Below are 20562 nucleotides of genomic sequence, written 5' to 3' on the forward strand. Positions count from 1 at the left end.
AACGAAAGGAATTGAGGTTTAGTTATTTTGTCTTCTTTCTATTCCGTTTGGGGATTCTTCAGGCCAAGTTCAGAACTTGCCCAAGGTAGTGGCTGTGGATGAAGAGACCGGCTTGATCCATTTCCAAAAACTCGTCCCGCCGTGCAGTTTATGGGGAGAGATGACTATTGACATGGGGGCTTGAGCGAGTAGAATTATTTCGGAACCTGAACTTGGGGCAGCTTTGCGTGGTTTGAGGGAGGTTTTGCCCCTTCTGCCTTCAGCTCAGCAACAAATATGACCAACCACCCCTACTCCCCTGTGGACGGAGGTGGCCGGGTGTCCACCTTCCCCACGCACTCATCTTCTGTGCCCAGCGCTGCGCAGCCTCCCGGGGCTGGAACCTTCCGGCCCCGTTGGGCGCGGGTTTCAGCGTCCAATCGCGGCTCGATCCAGAACGGCAGCCTTCAGGGCTCTGCGTCCTCCGGCTGGGTGGCCTGGCCAGCAGATCCAGATGGAGCCGCGGGGGCGTCCCCCGTCACTCCGTGTCCGGCCCAAGGCAGGAGCGGGACCAGCTGGAGGACACGCCACCTTGCCCACTGCACCGCTCCAGGGGGCCCGGAGGAGGCGTTCTCAGCGGGCGGCCGAGCCCTGCTTCGCGGGGTGCCTGTGTGCGTCTCCCGCCCCTCCCCGCCAGCCCGACTGCGTCCCGCCTCACCCCACCGCGGGCTTTGTCCACAGACTGCACGGCCGCCACTCCCAGTTCCCGCCGGCTCCTCCCCGTCCCCTTCCCGCTGGCCCCGCTTCGTCGGCGCAGGCGGCGGGAGGGGGCCGGCGACGAAGGGGTTAAGCCGGGGCTCTCTCCGGCGCGGAGGGATCCGGAGCCGAGCCGAGCGCGGTGCTGAGGCCGCCTCAGCGAAAAAAATGTCCGCCTGAGGAGACCCACAAGTTCTATTCGGGGGGACCGCCAACCCGCCCCGGGGAGGAAGGGGCGGCTAGGCCCTAGAGCCGCCTCCCCCGCCCGGATCCGAGAGCTCGCGCCGGGCAAAGTGAACCCAGCCGCCGGGCGGTGCGAGGGGAAGCCGGAGCCCGCTCTCCCGGCCAAAGTGAACTTTAATCGGGGTGGTTGGATGCGGAGACGGGGCGGCAGGTAATTGCGGACTGGCAGACGGGAGGGGGACGCCGTGGCGGGGCTGCGGAACGCAGCCGCGTCCCCGCCGTAGCGGAGGCGTCCCCGGCCCGCTCCCCAACTCCGCACCCCTTTGTACAGAGCGAACCCGGGGTCCCCTCCAAGTTGGGGAGCGGAGTGGGGGTGGAGGCGAGAGTCGCGGGCGGCCAGGCCCGCGGGCGGCGCGCTCGGCCTGCACGCCCCGTTCGGTTCTCGGCTCGGGCTCCGGGGCGCGCGGGAGAGCGGGCTGCCTCGGCCGCCCAGCCAAGCTCATTGTTCCGCGGGTCCGGAGCCGTCCGTCCGTCCGCGGGCAGGGCAGCAAAAGTGGGAGGAGGTCGAGCCGGGGAAGAGGACGACGGGCGAAAGCGAGACTAGTTGTCGGTGTTTCTGTTTTCTTTTTGAAAACGCCTCTTGGACGCGCAGAGGGTGCTTTGCGACCCCCCCCACCCCGCCCCGGGCCCGCCGGGGACGTCCGGGAGGCGGCGGCCGCAGACGCGGGCCTGCCAGCGGCGCGTTCGCTGCAACTTGTCAGTTCTATTGTTGCCGAGCCTGTGAGTCACTTCACATCTCCCCTTGCCGCCGCTCCGCTCGCTGGAAGCCCGAACGCCCCGCACCCACTCCTCGACGCCCCCGCCCCGGCCGGACCCCACGCGCTGAGCTCCGGGCCGCGGCGAGGAGTAGGGGGCGCCGCGGAGGGAAAGGGGAACGGCTCCATAACTTGGGGGAGCGGCGGTGAGTTGCGGGAGCCGCTGAGTCGCTCCCGGGCCGCGCCGAGGAACGCGTGGATTCACCGACCTGGCGCGAGCTCCCGGCTCTTTCGCCCCTAGGACCCGCGCGGCGAAGAGAACGAGTTGGATGTTGAGAGTCAGCCCTGCACTCTCTCTCCCACTAAGCCCCTCTCCATCCCCGTGGTGGTCTCTCGCTGAGCCTGGTTCTTCCTCTATCTTAGGACCTGCTAGAAGTGGCCCAAGATGAATCCTCAGCAGCAGCGCATGGCCGCTATAGGGACCGACAAGGAGCTGAGCGACCTGCTGGACTTCAGTGCGGTATGAGAGCTTTCCGCGGCATATTGGGGTTCTGGTGAGGTTTATAAAAAAAAAAAAGAAAAAAGAAAGTGGGAAGGTGGGGGGAAGCGACGTGGATGTAGGCAGCGTGAACTCCTTTGCTGTGAGCAGTAGTTCGCAGGGCTGGAGTCCAGCTCCCCCAAATTGGACACCTGAACTTTGATGTAATGTCTAGACTTGCAGATTTAAAACTTTATTGCCAAAGGGGTCATTTGTTTTAACCAGTTAAAGGGAAAACAATGTAATCTTGAGCTTTGGCTGAGTCACCTTCTAACCCTGATGATTATTAGGGATTTTGAACTTCATATGAAAAAGGAAATTATTTTTTCTTCAACTCTCCTAACCATTTCTCTCCCAAAGGTGTGGTATATGAAAGATGTCATTTACAAGAAAGCAAGTCAAGAGCTAGAATTTCCAGCCTTTTGAGCTGAGTACTTTCATGATACACATATACATGTGAATGTGTATGTTTGTGTGTGTATACGTATATATTTAAAATTTTTGACATGGTAAGTAATTGACTTAAAAGTATCGGCTGAAACCAAAGGGCCTCTGCCTTTATTTCTGATGAGTCGAAGTCCTTTATGAACTGCTGTTAGGAGTCAGGACCAATACCTACTTTATAAAACTTATAAAGGACCTTTAGTGTATGTAGTAGTTTCATTGGTAATGATTTTGACTGTGTATTAAATCGCAGTGTAAATGTAATGAGATTAAATTAGTAACAAAGTGAAAATAATGTACACAAATTTACTATTTAAACTTAGTAATCTTAGAATTTCACATTTAAGCGACTGGTATATTTTGCAGGATAGAATATAACCCGTATTTCCAAGAAGTGTTAGGTAATAGTATCACTTAGTGTATTTGCCTTTCTGGGTCTGAATGTACATTCCAATTTTATTTTAACTTACTTCTGGAGTATAGTAACTAACTAATGACTTCTTGGTTTGCAAGGAGTCTGGAAGAATTTCAGGACTAACATACTTTTTGGTTATTTTGCAGATGTTTTCCCCACCTGTTAATAGTGGGAAAACCAGACCAACAACACTGGGAAGCAGTCAGTTCAGTGGATCAGGTAAGATTGATGTCTAAAATCAGAAACTCATATTTTGGTGGTGTGATATGGTTTAGTAGAAAAATATAAAATATTTTGATATCTTTCTTCGTGCTCTTCTTTATTGTCCTGTTAAAATTATAAATGAAAACAAAAAAATAAAAATAAAAACAAGCCAAGCCCCAAATGTGGGCTGTTGCTGTAAGGATCTGACATTTCTCTAAGAATTTCAATATAGATTTAAAATTATTTTTTTCTATGAATTTTTAAATTGAGAATTGTCTTGAGTACAAGGGATTAAATCATGCCTCTATATTTCTATTATGTATTTCTATTATATCATGCCTCTATAATTCTATTTAGGAAAGTATCAGAAGAAAATGCCCTATAGTTCCTGTGTGGTCTTTTTTTTTAATGCTTATTTAAATATGTACTTTTAAGTTTTGCTAATTTTTCAGCCCATTAGCATTATGAAACTCTGGGTTGTAAAGAATATTATTTAATATATACACATGAAAAATAGAATTGAGCTAAGCAATAATTAGTAAGACATTTATTTTAAAACATGGCCATTCCCTTAAAAGTCTGCAGCAAATGAATAGTCTTGTGGATGGTTATTTAAAATGCTAATGGAGTAAAAGTTACAAATAAATAAATAGGAGTTAGATTTATTTTTAAATGACACCTATTAGATGACTGAATTCTGTCCAATATTCAGATTACATTAGGAGAATGGTTAAAGTAAGTTACATTCGATTCCTGTTCCTACACTAGTGCTGTCCTCTTTTAATTGACCTTCTGTATGTTTGTAACTACTCTGCTTCATTAACATTTATCCTATATTTCTTAACTACGCCTTTTTTGTTTTTCAAACTTACTTAAACTCATGATTTAAAAAAAAATAAACATTCTGGAAGCAAGGTCCATTCTAGCATACAGAAACAGTAATTTTCTATTTAACTTAAATTTATTCGTTAGCACTCACAGACAGATGAAAACAACAAAAAACAAAAACAGAAAACTGAAGCCTCACGGTTTTAGTATCATTTTTTAAAAAAACAGCTATCAAATCTCTGGGCTGAAATTTGGTAATTCCTCTTTGACGGTACTTTTATTTCCCCTAGTAAAGTGATAGTGATTTCTTAAGATACTGTGGGAGCAAAACATCACAAAGGAAGGTTAAATTAGTAATCGTTTTACCACTTTATACTGCTTTACAATTAAGAGATACTTCTATTTAAAAATTATACAATAACTTAATTTACTAATATTTATTTTTAATGATGAAATTGCAGCTTATGGGGAGAATAATATGTTTAATATTTTAAATAAAAAAGGCACTTCGGATTATAAATATTCTAAGGCTAATAGTATCTTTAATAAGAAGGGTATCATAAAATGTCAGCCAAACCCCAGTTCTTCTCCTGCCTCCTTCCTTTTGATAGTCATTTGAAAATTGTCACTTTTGGGGAAGAGGGAGAACATTATTAGTTAATGTAGAAGAAGACTATTCCCTTTCTTCACTGCTGTTTTGAGTATGTCTCAATTTTTGCAACAAATAATTCATTCTCAAGAACTTTCAAATTTACTTTAATATTTAGTAGATGCTTAGTGTATTTCATTAACAAATAGTGATATATTGCTGTTTCAGGCTATTAGTTCCAGCTTGAATTATGGAAAATATATTTAGTTGACACTCATTGATATCAAGGACATAGACTTCAGAAACTTGATATTATAAATACTTCCTGTTTTTAGAATAAAGGCAATTTTTTCACTTTTTAAAATTAAGAAGATGTGATGTTTTTGTAGTCTGTGAAATTAACAAGTATTGTGAACTTGGTTTTGTATGACAAACATGGTATTGCAGAAGTAGGCCCTTTTTTCTGTAGCTTACATGATAAGAAGAAAAAAGTATTTTTCTACATTGTAGAAGTGGTCATATAGTATTTGATTCTTTGGAGTAGGAAATTTTTAGTTTTAAAACTGTTAGACTTGTCATTTATCCATTGAAAGTTGAATTTAAATACCTTTATTTAGTGGACATAGTAATTTTTATCTGTGTGGTTTGTTTTAAATCTATAAAAAAAAATAAAAGGTGTAGCCTTTAATGATTAGTTTTGGGGAAGGAAAAATGGCATGTGATTATTTTATATCAAAGAATGTATACTAGTAGATACGATACGGTTTTCCTGTAGCCATTTCTTATCGTAAAGGAAATATCTAAAAGAAATTGGTATAGTTATATTATTTTATTTCTGTATTTTATTGATATTTGAATTATCTTCTGTCTTGATATCAAAGGATATGTAATACATCCTAATGCCTGTTTGTTTGCAGCTTATAAGGATCTAAAGATCTGACTTTCCTTCTGAAGAGCTGACTTAAAGATTAGCATTTTCTTGCCTTTAGAGTATCATTTGTAAAACCCTAAGCCTTTGCCTCATGGAAGCGATAATTGTACAGTATAATTTCTTTTCTTGATTATTTGTGAAGATAAATTTATTTAGTCAAGAATTCTTTTCTTGACTAAATTGTCCTTTTCAGGATGATTTAATTTCACAGAAGGGTTTTTTTGAGAAATAATATATAACACTTTTGGAATTTTTTTTTTAAGTGAAGACATATGATATATGCTAGAGTATATGATGTAATTTTTAAAATCTTATTCCTAAAGCAAAACAAGCAACTCATATGATAGCTGACATTTCATCAAACGTCCCTGTGGAACAGATGAATGTGCATTATTTACTATTACTTATTTGTCTTAAGGAGTCTGTTGAAATGCTATTTTTTTTTCATCATGGTGTTATTTATTTATTTATTTATGCCCAATAAGCCTGAATTTGTCTGCATGGTATGATAGAGTCTGTGAGGTGTGCTTAACAGTGATGTTGAGAGAGGTGTTTCTGTAGGAGTTAAAGGTGAGGTACTGTGTTAGGGCACTGCATAGAGGAAAGCTTGTTGCAAGGATTGACAAAGTGGAAGTAGTTTAGGTGTTTAAACCCACTGCCCCCTCGGGTTTGAGTATGTAGAACTAAATTGTGATACTGGATTTAATTTGTAGTACTTTAATGTTTATGTGCTATCTGAAAAATTCCCTTTGTTAGTTTTTGAATACAAGTAATAAGAGATGTTGGGAGGGAGTGGGGTGTATTTGTTATGTGAGCCATACTGAGTCTCTGTCTCTGATACTTCTATCTAGAAAGTTACTTTAGCAAGTAAAACTTTACTTTTCCTTATTCAAAGCAGGCTTTTACAACAGTTCTTGCCCAAGATTTTTGAAAATAATTGTAAGAACCACTTTTTAGGTCTTAAAAATTTTAAAAAGATTTTATTTATTTTTAGAGAAAGGGGAAAGGAGGGAGGAAGACATGGAGAGAAACATTGATGTGAGAGAGCAATATCAATTGGTTGCCTCTTTTATGTGCCCCGACTGGGAATTCATCCAGCAACCCAGGCATGTGCCATGACCAGGAATTGAACTAGCTACCTTTGCAGAACAGTACCCAGCCAATTGAGCCACACTGGTCAGGGCTAGCTCTTAGATTTTAAAAGGTGTACAGTTTTTCATTTTTCAGATACTGATCAATTTTTGGAGGGAGAAATTTTTCATGTGAACATACAAGTTATAGGGCCAGAAAAATAAATTCTCATTAAGTTGCTCTTGAGTAATTTTAAAATTGAATTAATTTTCTTGTAGATTCACATTCAGTTATAAGAAACAATACAGAGATCCCATGTACACTTACCAAGTTTCTCACAGTGGTGACAACTCGCAACACTGTAGTACAATATTACAGCTAGGTTATTGATAGTGATAGAGTCAAGATACAAAAACAGTTCCATCACCACAAGGACTCCCGGTGTTTCCCTTTTATAACTGCATCTATTTCTAAAGTCTGGGAAGATTGTTAAATACCTACTCACCATGTTAAACATGGAATAAGCTTTTCATATTGCCTGTACCATTAATTTGAAAATATAAAAAAATCAAGAAAGAAAACCAAAATTTACCAATGTAACTCAACTGTAATGTAAGTAGAAATGGCAATTTAAAATAGGGTGGAAACTAGGTTTGATCTTCATATGTCAGGCATTTTAAGGTTATGAGTAGGCTGTGGTTTATATTGTGTATCTAACAGTGTTGAAATTGATTAATAACTATAATGTATAGTAATACACACTTGTTCAAATTTAGTGCTGTTATTTGGGTAACCAAACCATGTTAGACATTTGCTTCCAGCAAATTGTAATGGCGAATGGAGTAACTGCAGAGTCAGCAGGCATGTGAGGGATGATACAGTATTTTAGGATAAATATTTATCTGCTGTTAAATAGTAAAGAAGTCATTAGAGAAAATCTGTATATGAAAATAAAAACTTGGAGAACAGAAATATTAGAGACAAGATTTATAAACATGAGTACTGTGTACTTTTCAGAACAGTTCTTGTAGTGTTCCTCTAAGTAGGCATTGGCTTTAAGGGATTTGAAAAACAATTTGATTGGATCATAGTATTTTAGAGTTTATTATATACAGTGTGGCATACCTATAATATTAATTATTTTTTTCTGTTTTCATTAACAGATTGAACAGAAGTTCAACTTTCTTTTAGGCTACTGTTCTTTGGTATATCTTTTTTTTTTTTTTGAGTTTTTAAATAATTTTTTTGGAATAGGAAGATAAAGCTGAAGATCCTGAACCTTAAATATAAACATAGTTGTTTTTACACTTCAGATTTAATGGGGTCACTTAGAATAATCTCTTATGAAATTCAGCTAGTCTCTCTGTTCTTGAACAATTGGTAACCATTCCTGGAATGTCACTGCTTACTTAGTGTTGTCAGACTTGGATGACTGTAGCCATAAGAGAGTAAAGTAACACTATTAGAAAGGGTCTTCTGGGGGGGAAAAAAAAGCCTATTTCTGGACAGTGTGGCATACATATAAAAAAAATTGATAGGACTGCTTTTGGATATCACTTGAATATATTTTTTGGATGGGAATGTTGAAAATACAAATCTCATGCTTTTGCATTTAGGGAATAAAATGAGAGGATATTTATTTAAATATATCACTTCAAAAGACCAATGAATGACTTTCTGCTTTTTAAAATAGTTGAGAGTCATATAAATCTTAGATTTATCAGTTAACTGCGTATTTATTTAGTATCTACTTTGTGAAGTCTGCTATTCTAGCAGCTTTTGGGAAGGTGGGAAATGGAGAAGGACATAATAGACCAGAAAAAGTGGAGGCATTTCATTTTCTAGCTAGAAAGATAAAATGTAAATTGTGAGGTAGATAAACTTTTGTAATATAAAAATGTCAACATCTGTGCATTAATGTTTAAATGGAGTCTGTAGGAATATGGCTGTGCTGAGGAGCCAAGGAGCTGGCCTAAAGAAAACTCATAGATGTTGAATTTAGAGTTCACTTTTGAAGATACAGAAAATGAATAAAGGAAGAGAAGAACTGGCTTCCTAGATGTTGAATAGTATGAAAAGAGACCCCCAAATGGGAATTTGGCTTGCTACAAGGGCCTGTAACTTTCAGGGAAAGAGGAGCTGGTTTTTATTGATTACCACTCCTGTGTTCCTAGAGGAGCTCATAGTTATATACTATTATCTGGAGCCTGACTACATGGGTTCTAATCCAATAATTGCCCCTTAATAGCTGGGTGATCTTGGGTAAATTACTTAACCTCTCTGTGCTTCTGTTTCTTAATCTGTAAAATTAAATGAATAATAGTAGCAATCTTTACAGAGTTGTTACGAATGTTGAATGAGTAATACAGATAAAGCTCCAAGAACAGTGCTTGGCAAATAGTGAGGCTGTGGTAGAGTGGATTGTTAGTGGTGAGACAATGGAATAAGGAAAGCATTTATTTTTTGGGAGGCTGTTATGCTAATCTAGCTGTGAGCTGGTGAAGGTCTGGAGTTCCTATTAGTATAGGAGGTAGGAAGGAAAGAAATACCACAAGAAAGGAATTGACAGATTTGAAAGATTGGATTTTTGTGGGTAACAGCAATGACCCAAGGTTGCAGTTCTGGCATAATTGGAGGATGGTAGTGCTGCAGGAAGTAAAGATGCTGAATTGTTTTGAGCATTTTAAAATTTACACAACCTGGGACTTTCCTGGCTAATTTGGGGATTTATGACAGAAGAGTGCAGAGAGATGAGTTAAATAAGGATGTTTGTCTTTTTTTTAAAAAAAAAAAAACAGCTCTTTTCTGCTTATGAAATTAATACATAGTTATCATTGAAAAGAAAATTGGAGAACAGAATAAGCAACGGGAGAAAAAAACACCCATTGTTTTACTATCCAAAATTATTTTGTTTCCTTTTGGTCTTTTTTTTCCTGTTAGCCCTATGTTTACAAAGTTGAGAGCTTAGTGATGTTTCATTTTATATTCTGCTTTTTAACTTTCACTTAATATTATGATTATTTTCTTATGTTCTTAAAGATTCTTTATAAACTTGGTTTAAAATTGTTGGATGATATCCCTGGCCAGTGTGGCTCAGTTGGTTGGGGCATCGTCCCATACACTGAAAGGTCATGGGGTCCAATTCCCAGTCAGGGCATATACCTGGATTGTGGGTTCAGACCCTGGTTGAGGTACTTGCAGGGGTGGGGACTTACTGTGTTTTTCTCCCACATTGATGTTTCTCTCCTTTTCTCTGCTTCCCTTCTCCTTTCTCTAAAGTCAATAAGCATGTCCTTGAGTGAGGATTTAAAAAAATTGTTGTATGATGTTACGTGGAATGGATATAGCATAACTTACCAAATCAGTTCTCTTACTGTGTGACATTTAGGGATTTTATTAATTTGCTTTTTGTTATAAAAAAATATGATAATGAACATGTTTTTGCACATACACATACTTTTATCCATACTTTGATTTCCTTTGGATAGGAGATGCACAGTAGATTTTGTTTTTTGTGCCAAGTTATAATTAAAGCTAAGTGAGTGAATGAGTACCCCGAGGGAAATGAACTCAGGGAGATAAATTATTAGGCTAAGGATTGATGTTAATGGTGGAGTTAGATATGTAAAATTAGTGACTTCGGTTGATTATTTAATGTAAAAATGCAAATTTTTATTAGTGTATGAATGGAGTATATGATGGCATTTGGTATACATTTGTATATAAATGGGTTGTGGGTGACTGGAGGGAATTCCTGTCATTCTTTGACCTGGGTTTATTGAAGTGAAATGGAATCTAATTGGAGTCTGTCAGTGAGAGAGCACTTGAATTCTTGACTTTTTATAAGAGAGACGGTGTAGTGCAGTGGGAAGAATTGGGTTTAGGAGCCAGATAACTGGATTGGGATTGGAATCATTGCTTTGTGACTTGCTAGCTGGGTGGCACCCTCTTAAGTAATGCTAATGATGATATTAATGGTAATAATAATTATAACCAATATTGTAGTCAGTGTTTATTGAACTATTGTTATATGCTAGGCACTATTCTAAGCAATTTACAGGCATTATCTCATTTTACTTTGGTTAAAGTGAGATGTTTCCTCATTGAGGGTGTTATGGAAATGCCATTGGGGCAAAGTTGCTTTTTAGTGCCATAAAATTGTATATATTGTAAAAAGTCTAAAGAGAGGTCAGGCAGAAGAGTAGTTTTGAAAGGTCATTAGGTACCTTAGAACCTTACCTTTTATTTTTGTAGTCCATTTCTTCTTAATACTGTTATTTTGTAGACTAGATACTGTATATAGTGCAGAATAATGAGCAGAAATGTGGATACCTTTTGAAAAGCCTCTTCCATGCTTAGGCTTTGCCACTTGGATGTAGTGTTTTCTCCATATTCTTTCTTCAGCTTCTTGAAATTCTTTCTGGAATGAGATGTAGTCTCAGTAAATAAATAAAAATTATGTGACCTGAGAGGATAGAATAGTTGGATGACAGATTGGAAAGAATGTTCAGGGTCTCTAGGGTAGAGCTTCTCCACTTTTTTCTTAATGGTAGAGGAGGAGATACATAAACTCCCCTGGTAGCCTGAAGCAACACATTGCAGGGGAGCAGAAGAAATCTTAAAAATTCATGTCATTTTACTTTCTAGTCCCTAACACAAATGTATTTGTTGTTATATAAATATATTTTAATTAATCACTGAGTAACACTGAAGTTCTAATGAGATGCATTATGTATTGCCTTCCTCCTGCTTTGCTTTGTATTTTTGGTATTGAGGGCTAGAGTGGAGTGGGATGCAGGCCTAAACTATCTTTTCCTTAGTGAGAAGCCTAGCTCTGAAGCATATATTTTTTAAAAGATTTTATTTATTTATTTTTAGAGAGAGGGGAAGAGGGAGAAAGAGAGGAAGAGAAACATTAGTGTGTGGTTGCCTCTCACATGCCCACAACTGGGGATCTGGCTCCTAACCCAGGCATGTGTCCTGACCTGGGAATTGAACTGGTGACCTTTCGGTTTGCAGGATGATGCCCAACCACTGAGCCACACTGGTTGGGGCAGCATATTCTTTAGGTGTCTTTGCTCCTGGATCTTTTCTTCCCACAGAAGTCTATGGAACAGGATCATTACATTAGTGGGGGAAATGGTTTTGGTTGGGAGGGTTTCTCTATAAACTGGAGTGCAGAGGTCAATTGAACCTCTGTTTTCTATTTACAGGTGGACCATCCTGTAATTTCTTAACATACTTATGACTTTAGAAGACAATATATATCTTTATAGGGAGAACTTTGGTGTTTTTTGTTTTGTTTTTTGTTCCATGCTTAAAATGTGTTTTTATAAAGACCATGGTGAGTCATCTGAGCTACTACTTATAGCTGATTGGGGACTTAAAGATCACATTTAAAGATCATACAGAAATTAAAACAGATTAGGGATTAGTTACTAATTTTAATTGTATTGGGTAGTGACTAAAGGATGAAACCTTCAAATAAAATAAAAAAACAATTTAAGTTGCAAGACAGAAAAATACCACTTTTTTTTTAACAACCACACTGCCATATATTAACATATTTTTGGTTATTGGAAATAGAGAAAGTTTGTCTAAAATGTCACATACGTTTTTGTCAAATGTGACAGATTTTGTCACATCTGTTTTAGGTGTTAGGAAGGTGCCTGAATTTGAACTGAGGGAGTTTTTGAATTTGAAAGATTGTTCCAGTTACTTAAAGGAACTAGAGGCAGCCTTTCTCAATAGTTGTTGGTTTATTTTTTTTCTGATGTTTTTGCCACTGAGCCATTGTGAGGCTTTAAAATGAGCAGGATCGACTCATGATTACTGTCCCACAACTTCATTGGTAGTTAATACAGAGAACACAGGTCAAACTTAATATGGTCATGCAGCTCCAATCAATGAGCAGATAGGCTGCTGTGGGTAGGCAAGTAGTGGTGGGGCACCACAGGGATCCCCCCCCTTTTAGGGGAGAATTACAGTCGTCAAGCTTCTTAGTCACTGAGGCATTTGCTGTTGTTTTGAGATTGTTGGGGATAAAGAAAAGGTTTGCTGTGCCAGTAGAGAGGAAAAAAAATGCTGGGCTCACTTTGAGCTTATGGCAGAAGCATGATTTTTCCATAAGTTAGAGAATTTAAGTTTTTATGGGTATTCATAGACCATGGGTGAAAATCTTTTGACTTCTTCTGAGTTAACTGGTCCTGTCAGTTTTTTTGCTATTTGGAAGTCCTACTATATCCAGCTGACTTTGTTATCTGTCAGAGGCCCATTGCCTATCTGCTTGGCATTGACATGTTAAGGTTTTGGAAAATGTTTTTCATTGTTTGTCCCAATTTGGAATAAAGTTAAAGGGGAAAGTTTTTAGATGTTTAATCTCTTGGTGGAAACTTACAGCTGGCCTAAATTGATTATGCATCTCCAACTAGGTAAGTACTATAATCAGACCCATTTTAAGATTATATTAAATATTCTACCTCTTACCTAAGCATCAGCTAGTTCTTTTGTTCTAGGAGATAGCATAGTTTATTTATTATATGCCAAGACCACTTTTTGTCTGCTAAAGGACCACAATCCCTGATATGCAATTTGAAATCCAAAAAGGTCAGAAACAAAACTTTTCCTTTAAATTCAGGATAAACTGTTTTCATGGCAAAATCTGATCTTATCTGAAGGGAGGCCATTGACATTTTCTATTTCCTTGGTTACTGTATGGTTACCAGGTGTTGGGGATGATTTGTAACATACGGTATATATAGTACTCTATATTTCTTCCCTAAAATCTGAAAAACTGGATTCTAAAAGCCACATGGCCCCACTGATTTCTGAAAAGGTATTATAGACCCTCCTCTTTCTTTGTGCCTCCCAGGTATTATTTTCAACTCAAAATAAGTAGTTCTTTTTTTGAACTAAAAATCTGTATTAGATTTTATTACTTTCAAGACAGAATAAAATTATGGTGGAGTTGCTAATATAAAGGAAATTCTTTTTGGAATATAGGTTTTTTTAGGCTGAGGTTTGTGCCTTGAATAGTTTGTCCACTACATTGATTTAGGGAATCAATTTCTATTTTGAGGAGGGACATGCTTTTTCATCATTTGGGCCAAGGACTGTATTGATACTTCCCTGGTGAGCTTGCAAGGACATTTTCAGGGTGGTAACAGGAGATATATTTACACATGTGTATAAAACCAAATGAAGACTATTTATACACACACCCCTAGCATTATGATTATCTCTAAAAGGAAGCCTCAACCTTGATCATACCCAGTTTTAACTGCTGCCTGAGAGCAAACAGAAAAGAGAATCCTACCAAGCCACCTTCATGAAGAAAAGGAGGGGATAAATAAGATATGGTTCCATGGGGACAGACGGAACAAAACCAGTCTTTGGTAATTTTATTCTCTCCTTTTATATCGGTTAAAAGTTTTCATAGATTAGTAGCAAAATGTTTATTCCTGCAATATGCTCAGTAAAGGGATCTTCATTAAAAACAAATTGTGATTTTAATGAGTGTATGGAAATTCCCTCAGGAGTCTGTCGTTGGCTTCTTATTCCCTCTGCTGCTTAACAAACTATGAAAGTAGCAATGAAGTGAGGTGAAATAAATTGCTTTGTTGTGTATCTGTTTTGAGAGGCAGGCCAGTTGGCCATTCTGACTTTTCTGGTTGCCTTGCAAACCTGTTTTCTGTATTCTTCTCCCAGTGTTACTGTCTTAAGAACTGTGATACATTGTTGAATAGTTAAATTCACCTAAAGTTTGTAGAAGTTTAAGATGCTAAGAACTGTGATACATTGTTGAATAGTTAAATTCACTTAAAGTTTGTAGAAGTTTAAGATGCTCTGCTGTAGGAGCACAAAATAGACCATTCAGCCAGGGTCTGTCTTTCACAGTTACCTTCAGTTTCAGTTAAACTTAACCTCTTGTCAAGTTGAAAGAGTAGTGCCACAATGAGCAGACTCTGAGTTCGACTCTGAAGGCTTGCTAAACTAATTGCGTAGCAGTAGAACTTTGCCCAGTGAATGATTGGGGGAAGAGGAGTCGTCTTACTATTTAAAAAAACCAATAATGATAAAAGTTCTTAATAAATATTTACTTACACATTTACTTCATAGTTCTTGTAGGAAGTTGTAACTGTTCATTTTACAGAGGAAATAGAAAAATCAACAGAGATATACATTTCCCTGTGGTTTTTTATTGCCCCTCAGAAGCAGCAAACTGATCAGTTGTAGTTGCACCTGCACTGATACCAATCTACACCAAGGCATGGTTTGTCTTGAGGAATTTAGTATCTCTACAAATCTTTAAAACTTGTTGTTGTAACAGGAGACTTAAATGGTGTAATGCTGACATTCTTCAGAAGAAAGAGCGTCAAGATTTATTTTTATTAAAAAGAAAACATAATTATCAAAAGCCTCCATAAAATAAAACGTTAGTATTGTAAGATATTATATATAAACAATGACAGCCTGAAATGTCTTCAGGAGAGTGTAGTTCTTTTTATGTGTGGTCTTCTCTTACTGTTCAGCCATCATCAGACTTTGTGCCTTAGGAAGAAGATGAAATTTAATAGATGTGTAAGATATTGGAATATTCACAGTTGTTATTTAGTTGAGGCCATAGAAAAGAATGGTTGCTTCATAGTGTGGAAAATTCTTTATTTTCACTTCTACTTTTCAAAGATTTACTGTTTATTTAGATATAAAGGCAAGTAAAAGCAGATGGAAAATAGTTATTCCAAAGAAGTTTAAAAATTATTAAATGTACATTAGAGATTTTTTAATGGAAGTTGTTAAAATATAATTTGGCAACAGAACTTTGAATACATTAAAATGAAAAGATTTATGCTAACTTTTATAGTATTGAGAGGGTGCCGATTAGTCCATTTTGTATTTTCATTTATTTAAATACATCTAATTTCATTATGTTGAAGAGCATCTGTAGGTATTATAGCTCTTAGTAACACATTATTTTATTGGTCTGTGTAGAATGGTTTGTTTAAGGTGGTGGATAATAGATAATGACACATTCTAGTGTAGTGGAAAGAGGAGGTGTTTGGAGTCACAAAGTTTGGTTCATTGTTGGCTTTATCATTTTCTAGATTTATAATTCTAGGGCAGTATGTTAACTTATCTGAGTCTTGTTTATCTTATGTCTAAAGTGAGGAGAATAAAAATAGTGCTGTAAGGGGTTGTGATAGTGATCAAGGTAAGTAATTTTTAAGGAAATTCTTTCCAAAATGTGGAGATTTGTGGTTCTGCACAAGTAATTAGTTGTCTTTATTATGTTAGGTTGCATAGCAACTTTTTAAGGGATTCTAAGCTTACAAATATATATGGAGAAAGTGACTTTCCATGCAACTCACATATTTCATATAGCTCTTGAAGATTAAGTCAGGTGATTGAGAGGGATGATGACCTAAGGGACCCCTTTATTGTAGATGTAATCCTTGAAATCTTAGAATTCTTCAGATGAGGTTTTTCTCCTTTTGGTTAGATGGGGAAAGTTAGAGCAATAAAATAAAAGAAATTCTCACACATATTCTTTGTTAGAACTCTCTTAATTATATGCCAAACCATAGAGCCCCAAAATTAGTACCCTTGAGTCCTTTATTCTTTCTTTGCCTAGTTGTTTTACATGCTTGTTGAGGATCTGTTGTAGTGACAAGGTTAACCTTAGGCTTAAGTAGGTTCAACAGGTGAATAGTTCTTCAGAATAGTTTGCTTTTGCTTTGTTTGATGAGCAGTAATCTGAACAAAATTTTAGTGTCAATAAGAGTCATCCTTTTAAAGATTTAAAAGTACAGGATGTATTCTTACTCCTGAGTGAGGATGAGAAGGTACAAGGATGAGGTCAGGAAATGCAGGTGGAACTCACATCTGCTGTACAGTCAGGCGGGGCTGATTTAGTCTCATACATAAATGACAAGGTATCAGGGCTTAGGACTGCCTGCTGGTGCCACTTGTTTTCATGCAAAAACAGAGGTTTTTGGATTCTTTGTGATTAGAGAAGTTGAGGACTTCCCCATATCCCCAGGTTATCTCCTTTACATATAGTGTCCTTACTTGGGTATTATAGAACACCTGGCTCATTTTATTAGAAAATATTGGGTTTTTCCCTCACTCTTTGCATGTTTATGGGGTTGTATTGTTAAGAAGTTTCCCTTTTTATTTTAAAGAAGGAAATCAGCGAATCCAAATTTCATGAAACCTGGAACCAGAAGGGCTATTGGTGTGGCTTTGATTGGGGCCCGTGGACTTGTGGGCTCCATATGAGCTATTTGCTGATTGTTCTTTAGGATAAGACAATGATTGGTTTGGGAGGGAAGGGTTATAGCATGATTTGACTCTGGGGTCACTCTGGGGCCTTCTGTCTCTGGGATTCCCATTGTAATAATTCCTAATGCTTTCTTGAAAGATTTGCATTAAATTGCAGTGATGTGAGAATAGATGGTAGGTGAGACAGCAAAACCAAGGACCTTGGGGATGGATATCGAATGTTCATGAATATAATTTCTAAGAACCCTGGGGCCAGGTGAAGTAGATAGGTAAGTGATGACTTCTGCATTCCTGCTGCCATCTCTATAATCCATTACTTCACTACTAGACATCACAGTAGTCTCCTTACTTGGGCTCCTTGCTGCCAGTTGCTTTCTTTTCCAATCTGTCTTAGTCTCCTGAGGCTGTCATTAGAAAATACTGCAGACTGGGTGGCTTAAACAAGAGCAATTTGTTTTCTAATAGTTCTGGAGGCTGGTTGGGTCATGGTGCTGACTCTTCCTGGCCTGCACATGGCAGCTGCTTTCTTGCTGTGTTCTCACATAGTCTTTCTCAGTATGAAAGGTAGAGCAGGTGGGGTGAGAGAGAACTCTGTGGCATCTCTTCTTTAAGGGCACTAATCCCTTCACAGGGGGCCCCATTCTGATGACCTCCTCTAACCCTAATTTCTTTCCAAAGGACTCACCTTCAAATATTGGCTTTAATAGATAAATTTTGAGGGAACACAAACATTTAGCCCATAACACAATCCTCCCCATATTTTTAAAACATCCTCCTGTGATTTTTTTAGACTCTACATTTGTTCCCTATGGGCTATCAAAATGATCAAAAGTCTCACCTTGGTATTTAAATTCTTAAATAATCTGTTAGGAATTTAGGTTATCCTATTTTAAACTCACTAATTCCCAGTGTGAATTCTATGATTCAGTCACACTGGAGGGTTTACCTGACCTTCTACCTCTAGTTATTCTTTTCTCCCAGACTGGAATACCTTCTTGTCATTCTTGTGCCATTTGAATCCTCATCATTTATGAAATCTTTTCTAGCCATTTCATAATTTTGCAAAAATGTGGCTTCCAAATATTTTAAGGATTCTTGAGTAAAGGAAATTATGAGTTCTTTTTTGCTCTTGCAGGCAAAGGGTAAGGTCGATATGGCAGTTATGGCCAGTAGATTTTGAGTACAACCAGTTATTGTAGCTGGACATTAAAATAAGACTGAAACCTACTTGTGATGAATATTGAACAAAGGATTTCTGTTTGTAGGAGTTCTCCTCTGTGACCTCTGAGTTCTTTTTAACCCTAAAATTCTTCAGAATACTTTTCATCTTTTAAAAAATTATATGTATATTAGCCGGATTATAGCTCCCTAAAAGCAAAGATAGTGTTTATACTTGTTTTTTGCAAAGTACTTTAAGGTGAACAAACACCTTATGTTTGACTATTTTTAGGTGTGGGGATGTGTGATAAGTTGGTGGAAAGAAAGATTAAATTCCTTAAATTAAATTGCCTAGATTAAATTTCCTAGATGACATTTATCTTTCCTGTCATCAGCTGCATGGTTAGGCTTTCAGGAAGCACTGAACTTGTGTGGATTGATTGACTGGAGACCTGAGGTGTTCATTTATTAGAATAGATAAATTCTAACTGTTTTCTTATTTCTTCTGAAAAGATCTTAGCTGGTCCGGGGCCCCACATTTAAACATCGAGGATGAATAAGAAGTGGCCAAGTGGTTAGAGCTATTGAAGTTGTATGTGAATACAGCTGCTTCTACTGAACCGCAGCAAGCCCTGGCTCTGAAAAGCAAAGAGAAGTGATACTTTCATAGTTTTCTTTTCACAGGGTGTGTGTTACTTTTGTTCTTTATAATGTTAGATTGTGGGGAAAATGGCTTGTCTGATTCTGGGATTGATTGGGTAGAGAAGCTCTGTTGTATAAGGGCCATAGGAACCATTTTACCAGAGTCTGGAAATCAGTAGATGGCCAAAACCCTGCAAGTGCTTTCTCTAAGACAACCCTGATTTTTGCCAATTGGATTGAGCCGTGAAGAGAGGTTATGTGATCTAGCATTAGAGTATATGTGGGGAAATAGCTACTGAAAGCAGAAAAAGATGATCTATCTTAAATGGAACTGAGTCCATTCACCTCAATTTGTGATAGAAAGGTGAACTACCACGTTTCACGTAATGCTTCTAAATTATCATCAGTTTTGGGGCCAAACCTACTTTTGTTGACTTTAGAAAATATGTTGGCTTTTTATTTTGAAGTTAGGTTGCAGATCTAGAAATGGTATTTTTGTCTATATCATTTATTTATTCACTCATTTAACTAGGAATTGAGTTTACCACTATGATGTAATTTGGAGCTAAAATATTACCCTAGTATGTGAAATTTGGAAAAATCTTGTTTTAAGGAAAACAATAGAAGGTTGAGGAGTTTTGTCAGGATTGATGTAGGACTGTATCAAGCTAGAGATGTGATCTGGATGATAAAGATGGTAAAAATTCTCATCTTAGTAATCTACCTCAACAAAAATTCTCCATTGTAAGCTTCTCACTGACTTTATTTGAGGCATTAGCTACTAGACGACTCTTTTATATGTATCAGTTCTCATATAGCTTACCTATGAAATGTGTAGAATACATTTTCTTGGTGTAGTCTATAGAGTGGATTTTTATTTCAAATAGTAACATTAATTGCTTGTAAAACCTGCAGATTTCTGAGATGCCACATATATAGACTTAAGGTTGATTTAATTTCTCTGAAAGTGCCCATTTGCTCCCTGTGAAAGGAGCAGGTTTGGATATATATATTCAGTGAGTCTAAAATGAGATAACTGGTATTTTTATTATTTCAACAGAGGCTTTGTATTTTTGAATTCTGTGAAACAAAGCTGTGTTTGTAAACACATTTCAAAAATATAAATGACAGTTTTTGGAGATGTTAATAGAATAGCAAGAAAGTTCAAAATAAAGGAGCTTTTGTTAACATTTAATAATAATCTAACTGTTTTCATTGACTATCTCATTGATATTTAAAGAGTAGCTGATTTTTAGAAATTTCTGTATTGCAAATAACCCTCAGATTGTGTTGTGGTAGGAAAATATTTTCTTGCTATCCAGTACCCTGTGCTAGTTTGGGTTTTTCAACTATTGTCTTGGTTTAGAGGAATGTATCATAAGTAATGTATTTCAGTGTAAAAACAGTTTTGGGAAACTCTAGGAAAGCATTTATTTTAATGCTCTAATGTGAGAGGAACTAGTTGCGATGGTTGGTATTAAACCAATAACAGAAATATTTTGGTTTGGCTCTAAATCAACGGTATACAGGTTCACAGGCAAAATACAAAGTGAGTCTTAGACTTATAAAATAAAGTTGTTAATTTTATATTCCCCTCCAATTTCTTCTTATTTTAAAGACTTTTGTTATCATTCTAATGAAGTTGTCTGTTCAGATATGGAGGTATTATTTCCAGAGGAAGTGTGTTATATCTCTTTGTACTGTGGTTTTCACTAACCTCCTAGGTGACACAGTAGGGAAGTGTTAAATTTTATTTTTTAAAATATTTATTTATTTCTAGAGAGGGGA

The 20562-nt window shown here is 37.9% G+C and overlaps 1 protein-coding gene across 6 annotated transcripts in view; it reads left to right on the forward strand.

The window, feature by feature from the left end:
• The first annotated feature begins 864 nt into the window (after window positions 1-864).
• The window catches only part of TCF12 (transcription factor 12), a 376791-nt gene continuing 357093 nt past the window's right edge, over window positions 865-20562 (forward strand). For 4 of the 6 annotated variants that reach the window (XM_024568099.3, XM_045201097.2, XM_024568100.3 and 1 more), the window contains exons 1-3: window positions 865-1129; window positions 2097-2193; window positions 3217-3289. In XM_024568099.3, coding sequence (XP_024423867.1) covers window positions 2119-2193; window positions 3217-3289 — 148 coding nt within the window. In that variant the 5' untranslated portion in view covers window positions 865-1129; window positions 2097-2118. Of the gene's footprint in view, window positions 1130-2094; window positions 2228-3216; window positions 3290-20562 lie in introns of those variants that run through there. The other 2 variants (XM_045201098.2, XM_045201099.2) reach the window with 2 other exon arrangements.

The sequence above is a fragment of the Desmodus rotundus genome, chromosome 7, assembly GCF_022682495.2.
Source record: "Desmodus rotundus isolate HL8 chromosome 7, HLdesRot8A.1, whole genome shotgun sequence".
NCBI classification, from domain to species: Eukaryota; Metazoa; Chordata; class Mammalia; order Chiroptera; family Phyllostomidae; genus Desmodus; species Desmodus rotundus.